This window comes from Psittacula echo (assembly GCF_963264785.1).
Source record: "Psittacula echo genome assembly, chromosome: 1".
NCBI lineage: Eukaryota > Metazoa > Chordata > Aves > Psittaciformes > Psittacidae > Psittacula > Psittacula echo.
The window spans coordinates 85,056,519-85,066,022 of record NC_137735.1 but is presented as its reverse complement, the minus strand read 5'-3'; the positions used below and the strand labels follow the sequence as shown (position 1 = coordinate 85,066,022).

The 9,504-nt window shown below is 46.8% G+C and overlaps 1 protein-coding gene across 1 annotated transcript; it reads left to right on the top strand.

The window, feature by feature from the left end:
• Positions 1-237: 237 nt before the first annotated feature.
• GSG1 (germ cell associated 1) lies at positions 238-7,062 on the top strand (the record flags this gene model as incomplete). Its single annotated transcript, XM_080629307.1, has 5 exons — positions 238-556; positions 3,044-3,091; positions 5,269-5,421; positions 5,528-5,639; positions 6,747-7,062. 5 exons carry the CDS (start codon positions 238-240, stop codon positions 7,060-7,062), a joined length of 948 nt encoding a protein of 315 aa, XP_080485433.1.
• Between the last annotated feature and the right edge of the window lie 2,442 nt (positions 7,063-9,504).

Below are 9,504 nucleotides of genomic sequence, written 5' to 3'. Positions count from 1 at the left end.
CTGTACAGATATTTAGTATACTTTGAAATTATTAAATAACTGAAGCTGACCTATTGCTCCACTGCCCTGGCCTTCAGGAAATGGTTCTTCCATGCTGAGTGAGCTGTTGGGATGTTGTGAGGACAGCAGAGTTCTCACATCCCCTCCCTACAGGTGTGCACTGTGAAGAGCTTGGATTTATAAGGCTATATGGGACACATGGCTGGTGTGACAGTTTCTCCTGTTTGTGTGTTGTAGATGGAGCTGCTGAAGGGATTGCCGTGGCGCCGTGCTTTCCTGGCTGTCATCCTCAACCTGCTTGCCCTCTGCCTGTCCACCACTGCCTTGCTTGGCAGCTACTGGTGCACTGGGACCCAAAAAGTACCCAAGCCTTTGTGTGGAAAGAGCAAGGCCACCAAGTGCATTGGTGTCCCCATGCCGTCCGATGTAGGTGCTAGCAATGTTTCATCCCAGGAAGTGGTGCACTACAGCTGGGAGACAGGGGATGACCGCTTTGACTTCCGATACTTCCACACGGGGATGTGGCTTTCCTGTGAAGAGAACATGGAAGGGCCAGGTAGCATCTTGGGTAGATAGCCACAACTTTTTCCCTTGTATTTACTTCATAAGGGTTTGGAAATGAAAGGTGGGAGGTTGATAATACTTGGGAGAAAAGCCTTATTCATTTTCCTAGTTGGCATCAGCCCTGTGCACTGCTGTGGTCATTATAGTTCTGTCCTTCATTAGGCTGTTTAGAGAGGGGGCAAGGGAGAATGGTTGTCTCTGGTGTGCCCTTCAGTCTGGAATAGGACTGTGAAGTGCAAGCAGTGGTGGTGGCAGTGACCTTGCGATAGCATCATTCATCCTGATGTGAACTGCAGTGAGCCTCCTTTCCCTTTCCCTGTATCTCCATTCCTACGCACAGCTTACTACACATTCTTAGGGCACATTTGTGCATGTCTCTTCAGAGATCTAAGCGGGGTGGTTAGTGTTGACAATTTATGGTTATCACTGCGAGGGCTGCAGTAGATGATGTTCTTAAATCACCAAACTGAGGATTTTGTGAATTGAAGAGGGTCTAAGCTGAGAGAGAAGTACTGCCTTATAGATAGAGGGAAAACCTGGAGGGTCTGAACGTCTGAAACTAAAGTTAGGAGGCAAATTGACCTGTGGGTTAGAGCTGCAGTATTGTAATTTTACTAGCAGCTTTTGTGATATTGTGACTGGTTTCATTTATGATTTTTGACCATGTGGGACTGGCACAGTAAAGCCTGGAGTGCCAGGGGCTGGTCATGCAACCTGTAGTAGACCACTTTGGTGCCTCCCACCACCCTTGGCTTGCTCCTGCCCAGCCCTGCTGAAACCTGTGCCATGCCAGCACAGGTGGATGCTCTGCAGTGCACAGATGCTCCTTATGCCCTAGCACACACATCTAGGATCAGAACTGACCAGGAAGGTGGCCGACAGGGAGACTTGTATCTAAAGATGCAGTGATGAAAGTCAGTCTCATCAGACCCATTCACCTGAGCCCACAGCCCTCTGTCCAGCTCTTCCCAAGCAGACATCTCACCTTCTTTAACTAAGCCACCATTCTACTATAGCATTTCTTATGTTCTTATCTTGTTGCTGTCAGGGTTTGAAAAGAAAGAACTGGTGGATAAAAGCAGACAGAAGGGGGGTGGGAGCAGGAGAGAATGTGCTTGAAACTCATGTTGTAATGAGAAGGCTGCTTCTTTATGAGCATTTCCAGACATGATGCAGAGGGAGATATGTATATTTGGGACTGATTTGGGTTGGGGTGTGTTTCCATGGTGCTTGTGAGAACGGGACTACATCCTTTGACAGCTTTCTTGAAAGAATTGTCTGGCCACCAGGCTGTCCTGGAATAACCCCGATGCCTGAAGGAATGCAGAGAGTGTTACATCTGGATTGCAGCAGAGCACGGGGTAGGGCACATAGTCAGTCTATACTCCCTGCTTCCTGTAAATCAAGTAATCAAATACAACCCACCCGCCGCTCTGGGCTTTTGAAGCAAGTGCACAGACAACAACAACAAAAAAGAGGCTGCTATGAGCAGAAGGAGTTCAAGTTGAGCTGGATAAAGGATTTCATTATTCAAGCTAATCTCAGGATCAGTCTAGATGATCCATTACTGAATAACCTCATTAAAGTTCTAGGTGAAGTAGCAAACTGCAAGTTAATGAGGACTGCAGATGGCACTAAACTGGGTAGTGACCTGGGATCTGTGGATGACAGAAGTAATACAGGAGATTGGGAGAGATTAGAACTGGGGATAGAAATTAAGAAAATGAGATTCTTACAATGACAAGCGGCAGCTGGATACTTCTGGGAGAAAATACTGTGCCAAGTAGAAAAAAGGACCCTCAAATGCAATAATACAGTAGGCAGTAAGAGACACAGATAATAATGTTGGACTCTCAGCTGGGACAATCATTTGTATCTGGCCAATGTAAAAAGCCAAAGTAAATATGAACACCATTTGTCCAAATAGCATGCCTAAAATGCGAGGACAGAAGACCGTGCATATCTCTGTGTGATTCTCTGTGACAGAAGAGGGACTCGCATCCCTGCCAGGCAGAGTTTCATTTAGGAAGAACCTTTTTTTTTTTTTTCTTTGGGAAGCAGTGCTGGAACTGCTCTTGCTGAGACTGGGATGAGTGGGAATTCAAGTCCTCAGCACAAGTGATGGTCTTCAGCCTGTCATAAGTTATACACTTAATAGGCCTGACCCTCAGTACTGTTGTGAATGAGCAGCAATAGAATTTTATATTCACCAGAGCCTCATAAAATTTACAAATTGCTCAGGTTTTTTTCTGGAAAGGCCACTTCTAGTTTTCCAGGCAGACATTGCCTTCCCCTACCTTGCCCCAGTGAAGATCTGGAAGATTGTAAGAAAGAGAGCAGAGGTGAAAAGATCTGATGGGTAGAGTCAGGGATGACTGGAGCTATGCAGTGAAAAGAGCAAAAGGAAGACATTTTCTTTTCCCTTATGTACCCTGCATTGTTTTGTGAACTAATGCCTTTCTTTGGTTTTGTGTTTCAGAAGAGAAATGCCGTAGCTTTATTGAGCTTTCACCACCAGCAGAGAGAGGTAAGAGCAAATCCCCATACCTCACTATAGCTGCCCATCGCACCTCCTTGAGATGGGGGACCTGCAACATATCACTTATGTGAGGACAGCAGGGTGACTCCCCAAAGAGCCAGGCATGAAATCCTGAAAAAGGAAAGATATTTGCTAAACACAGATGTTTGCCTAAACCACTGCTGTCTGTGAGTGCAGTGCTGGAAACCTCCTCCCATATGAAGTGGGAAACTTCAACAGCCAGCAGGGAGATGAGTACTGTCAGGGAGCTCATCTTCTTTTTCTGCCTTGTTGCCCCTATTTTACACTGGCAAAGACTGATGACCTGCTTTTATAAAGTGATGCACATTTGCATGTGAGGGGTCTTGTGCAAGTGGCAGATTAACCTGGGTCACTCTTGGCACAACAGCAGGGTAGAGAAACCTCACCTACTTATTCTTTTGGGAAACAGTATGCACACAATTCAGATACTACTGGTGTACAAGAGCATTCTGAAGTCATGCAGATCTCCACTTTTTCTTAAAATGAATGACTTACCTGCATTTACCGAATGACTCTTGCATTTACCGCAGAATGCTCAACTCACAGGGAGTAGCAATGCTTTCTTCTTCTTTCTCACTTTCTTGTGCTTGATTTCCTGCCCAGGCCCCTGGCTCTGTTGCTTCCAATATCTTCCTTACAGACTGTTTTCCTAAGAAAGGAGATTTATGCAACCAGATTATGAGTCTTTGTAAATCTTTCTGTCTGTCCCTCTCACACTCCTCCCCTACTGCTCCTTGTCTAATTGCATCCCAACACTGCTCATGTAAGACACTGAGCTCCTAGAAATTAATTGGAAGGTCACTGTGAGCTTAACTTGTAGTGACACTGTGATCTTAACAACTATATCACCTGCCCTCACCCCTTCCTGCACGTAACATCATCTTAAGATGACCTTGGCCTCCATCATTGCTGCCATTAAATAGTTGGGCCAGCACTGGAGAAGGTGGTACTTGGTGTAGCTGCTGATTCTAGGCTGAGCTGGTTGTGCATAGAGCAGCTCCACATTACATAGGCAGCATTACAAGACCAGGTTACAGAGCATGTGTGTTCACCAGCCTGGACTCCCAGAGAAAGTGATGCAGAGGCCTCTGTGCCCATGTGATGCTGCAGCCCCTAGGATACTTTCAGCAGTCTGAGCCCTAATGAAATGGTCTCCTTGATGGTACTGCAGCATGCAAGTCAGCTCCTGTAAGCAGGGAATGTAGCTCATCAGTTCCTGCTGAAGAGCTGTGTGACTCTATGGCACTAATAACACTGAAGAGTCAAGTAAGTGCCACATTAATGAGGATTTTCTTCATACCCATTTTCCGCAGTTGAATGTCTCCTCTACAGGCATTAATAGCTGCTAACAGTAGTGTTCACAGTGCTGCTTCATTTGTCAGGTTAATATTTCTTCCTCAGTGAATCCTGTGCCTTTCCACAGCTCACCATTACAGAGTGGCTTTTCTCATTCTCCTCCAAGTCCTAATGCACAGGAAGCTCAGCTGTGGTCTGTGGTATCACTTGAGTCCCAGCCATAACCCCAGCATGAAAGTACCTGCACTCTGTTCAAGCAGCAGGGTGAGTGGTGAATGTAATTGCCCCAGCTGGATATCCACTGCAAGGAATGTAGTTTCATTTTAATGGGGGTTTCAGTGAGAAATACAGGCCTGCAAGGGGCTTTCTGAATTCCAGAGGCCAGGTCGCAGCTGCAGCCATGGATGTATCATACAGTTCTTTACTTAACCAGTTGAGTCCCAAGTTAAAAGTTTTTTGCTTCTATTCTTGTGATGAGAAACATACCTGGAAGGTCACTGTGCTAATGGGTAAGCACATTCTCATGGCCAGCTCAGATATGTTCATGGCCAACCTACAACCACTGGGTTTTGCACTAATGCTAAACAGCTTTCCCCCTCTCTTATTCCCTTCTCTCCAGACAGCATTTTAGTTCCTCTCAGCTTTTGCCGTGCCAGACTAGCCAAGCTATCTTCTATGGCAGACTCTTTGTAAGCTTTAGCATCCCTTGAGCCTTGCTCGTAGGCTTTTGTGTGTTGTTTTTCCTTCTTTCTTGAGGATATCTTTTCAGGATTGGGTTGGGAAGGGGGAGTACTCTCCCTTGAAAAAGCCATCCTGTATTGACGTGAGAAGTCTCTGGTTTCTGATAGGAATCCTATGGCTGTCGCTGGGATCAGAAATGCTGTACATTAGCTTGCTGCTCATCAGCTTCATCCTCCTGATGGTGGAAATGCTGCATACTGGCAATCCTGTCTGTGGGTTGAAGCTCAATGCCTTTGCTGCTGTCTCCTCTGTGCTGTCAGGTAAGTGCGTTACTGCAGGCTTGGAATCCCAGCCTCCTCTTCCCCACAAGGCTGAAGTATGCTGCTCTGGCTGTAACTTCTTTGTTTTCTTGTCTTTTGTATCCAGGTCTCCTTGGGATGGTGGCACACATGATGTACACTCAAGTCTTTCAGGCAACGGTTAATCTGGGACCAGAAGACTGGAGACCGCACTCCTGGGACTACGGCTGGGCATTCTAGTATGTGAACTCTGAAGCCACTTTCACCTCCCCAGCCTTTTGGGCTTCAGCCATGCTACGCCCTGCCAAAACCCACCTCCTCCTTTCTTGACCTTCTGTTTCCAAAGACAGGTGTCCTGTGGTTCTCCTACTGCTAATCTTTCTTTGTCTCATCCACTGCTTTAATAAAGAGCTGCTGAGTCACTTAAATGAGTAACTACCAAAGTCTGGCAAGACAATTGGGTCATACCTGAAAAAGTGCCTTCAACCAGGCTACGGATCAGGTTTACCTCTATGGTGGTTTGCCCTGTTGGTCTCACCTCTTCCCTGTGTGCAGAGGCCAGTGTCACACTTGTGATGATGCTCTCAAATTTGCATTGTTTTTCTGCATTTCAATAAGTTGCATGCTGGTTTAACATCTCCATTAACCAATGTCCAAAGAGCCTATCCTTGCAGCACTGAGCCTAGACACATGGTTAAAGATGAGGGCACTATAGGTAGGAAAAGCAGCTGCGAAAAGCAGCTGCAAAAAGCAGGTGTCTCAGTGTGCCTTTTTCTAAAGGCTAAAGAAGGTAACTGCAGCTTATGTGCCATAACTGGCTTGAAAAACAGTTGGATGCACCTTGCGAGTGCCCATGGAAAGTGCAGGCTCAGTCTGCAATGCTATACTGATGATGACTACATTGATTCTTAAGAATTAAACACTCCAGTGCCATGTGCCAGCCATGGACCTCAAATGTCAGTGTGGCCATCTTGTTATGCTCAAGTATCTGATAACCAGGAAGACACTGAGCAGCCCTGCAATATAGAACTTACTTTCAAGCTGTGCTGTCCTGCTCTGACCAGTTACAGACTTTCCTACTGCGCTTCTTATTTTCCCTGTATCCCTCCCTTCCCTGTGATAGGGTGTTGTGAAGACCACCAGTATTTACCCCACTGATTTAAGAAGGATCTTGCGGTGGAATAACCCCTAAGAACTGTAATGTTATGAGCTTTAGTCTTTCTAGTTCATGTCCATGCCCAGCAGCTCCTGCCTGGCAGGTTAGGGTGCATCACAGTGCATGTAGTTCAGTTCCTTACACTACTTGTCTTCTCAAAGCATGTGTTATTCTTGTGCCTCTCTCGTAGCATGGCCTGGGCTTCCTTCACCTGCTGCATGGCCTCTGCTGTCACCACGCTCAACACCTACACCAAGACGGTGCTGGAGTTCAAAAGGAACCACATCAAGGGCTATGATGGGTGCTTCAAGGATCAGCCTCAGCACCACCAGTGCTTCATACAGCGGCAAATAAGCAGCTACTATGGGCCCCAGGACAAGCCTCTCCATTCAGTCTCTGAGGGAGTTGACTTCTACTCTGATCTGCAGCAGAAAGTGCTACAGAGGGAACCAGAGCTGGATCTGGATGAGGTCTTGGGACAGACGATCGGGGAGGATCGTTGTTAGGGATGTGTGCACAGGGGAAGAGCAGCGGGGTCTGGGAGGCACAAGAGCTCTGAGCCAAACACTAGCACCAGTGTTATCAAGTTCTTGGGGAGCTCTTCCTCTACAGTTTAGGGAGCAAGAAGAGAAGGTGGGCACTGGGACAGGGCAACAGCAGTGTCAGCGGTAGGAAGGTAGGTCCTCCATGATCACAGTTTGACTGGTGTCCTCAGCTGGGAAGGGTGAAACCAGAGGGACGTGTTGTTGGTGCCAGCTGTCTCCATAGACTTGCGGACAGTTGAGGCAGTTGTCCTAATCCCAGCACTATTGTACCTGGGAACAGATAGCCCCATCCAGCTGTCAAATTGCACTGCTGGGCCTATTTGGGTGATGTCACGCTCACCTTCCAGCAACCCCCGGTTCAGTGTTAACAGTGAAGGGCACTGGTGCTCTGACTGGCTGTAATCCTCTCTGAACACCTTGTTTGTTTTTCATATTCAGGCCCAACCTCCTCTGCTCCCTGCCCCCAGATTTAAAGTGCTGCTGCAATAGAAATGGGGAATTGCTTTCGGACATCTCTCTCCACCTCTTTCCTATCTCTGACTCCCACACGCCACTTTCTTGCTTTTTGCCCCAAAATCTCCCATTCTGCATTACTTTTCTGCCCATCTCTTTCTACTGTGCTTCTCCACAACCTTTAAGGATCCTTGGCTGGGCTTTTCTTTTTCCTTTCTTTCCCTTCATCTGTCCCCTTCTCCCTATTGTAAAAATACCACAAACAGTCCCCAAAACAAGCAAACTCATAATCTCTCAGAAATGAAACACTGATTCACACGACACATGATGCTGTACATGGTATTTATTTGCTCCACTGCAGTTCACAGTTCAAATACATTTTCCCAACAATATACAGACAGACTCTTTATTCACAGTGGGGATGAACGTGCAGGCAGGGTGAATTCACATTATGGAGGAGTTAACATAGCATCACAGAATCATGGAGTGGTTTGGGTTGGAAGGTATCTTACAGCTCATCTAGTTCCAACCCCCTGCCATGGGCAGGGACACCTTCTGCTAGATCAGGTTGCTCCAAGCCCCGTCCAGCCTGGCCTTGAACACTGCCAGGGAAGGAGTAGCCACAGATTCTCTGCACAACCTGGGCCAGTGCCTCACCACCCTCACAGTAAACATCACTGCACTCAAATACCAGTTCTCTCAGGAAGAACCTCAGGAGAATTACTTCAGGTAACAGTCACTTCACCTTTCCCAGCAAGGTGGTAGCTAAAGAGGAGGGAAGGGGGATTCCTATTTAATCCTTGTTACTGGTCCTCACACTTTCAGTCCCTGTTATGCAGCTGTATTAACTGACTATATATTATAAATACTAATTCCTGTATGGAAGAAAAAGCCAGGCCTGGAGCCAGTGCTACAGTTGGGCTAATATATACAAAGCTATTTACACAAAAAAACCCATTAAACATATACAAACTGTTCACAGGCTCTGACATAAGGAGTGCAGGGCCCAAGGACCAGCCTTGGGGCTTACAGCTAATCCTGAAGGGAAATCCTGGAAGCTTTATAGGCAGAAGCACGGATGGTGAAGAGAGAGTGATATAGCAAGGAGAGGTGTCGAGAGCCCAGGAGAGCAAACCCATCGTAGATGTGTTTATCTGGAGGGAGAGTCGAAGTCCTGCCATCACCTCACCACTCAAAGGGAAGCATGGGGAGGTTGGAAGGGCATGTGTCGGCAGGAGAACAGAGGAGTCCTTTGCAATTCTCATCTCAGCCTGGTTCTGCCTAATATCAAAGGTCACACTTAGAAAGGCATACTAGGAAAAGAGTTCCTATGTTGTCCTGTACTGTGGGGAGCTGCTGAGGCAACAGAGTGGTTGCTTTTATATGGTCATTTCTAGTCTAAGAAGATAAATGTAGATGCTCTGCAACTACAACACAGGAGACTGATGGCACACTCAGAGGCACACTTCAAAGCACTAAACATATTATGAGCAAATGTGCCCTGGGGGTAGCCTGTTCCTCCTGGAACTGCACACAGGGCTGGGCTGGCAAGGGAATGGTAATGCTAAACCCAGAATATGGGTTAACTGCACAGAAAAGCTTTCCAGTTCTGCCTCTGCCTGAGCTCTAAATCCTGAAGCAGTGGTGCAAGAATCAGCTTTGCTATGACTGTATCTAGTGTGATCTTTACAGTGCCAGTGGGGATCTGCTGAGAACCTATCCCAAAATGGCTGTGACGCTTTTGCAAAGGATTCTGTCCATTGGACTGCAGTGTGATGTTACAGTGGCATTTTGGGTTTATAAAAAGCTTAGCAATGGATATAAATAAGATGTGAACCTTTTGCTTCTACATCACCCACATGAACCTGTCGTGAACTTGGAACTGGGGAAAGAAATATACAAGTGCAAGGGCCGGCAAATGCTGTGGGGACCATCTTTCTCTAGATTGGG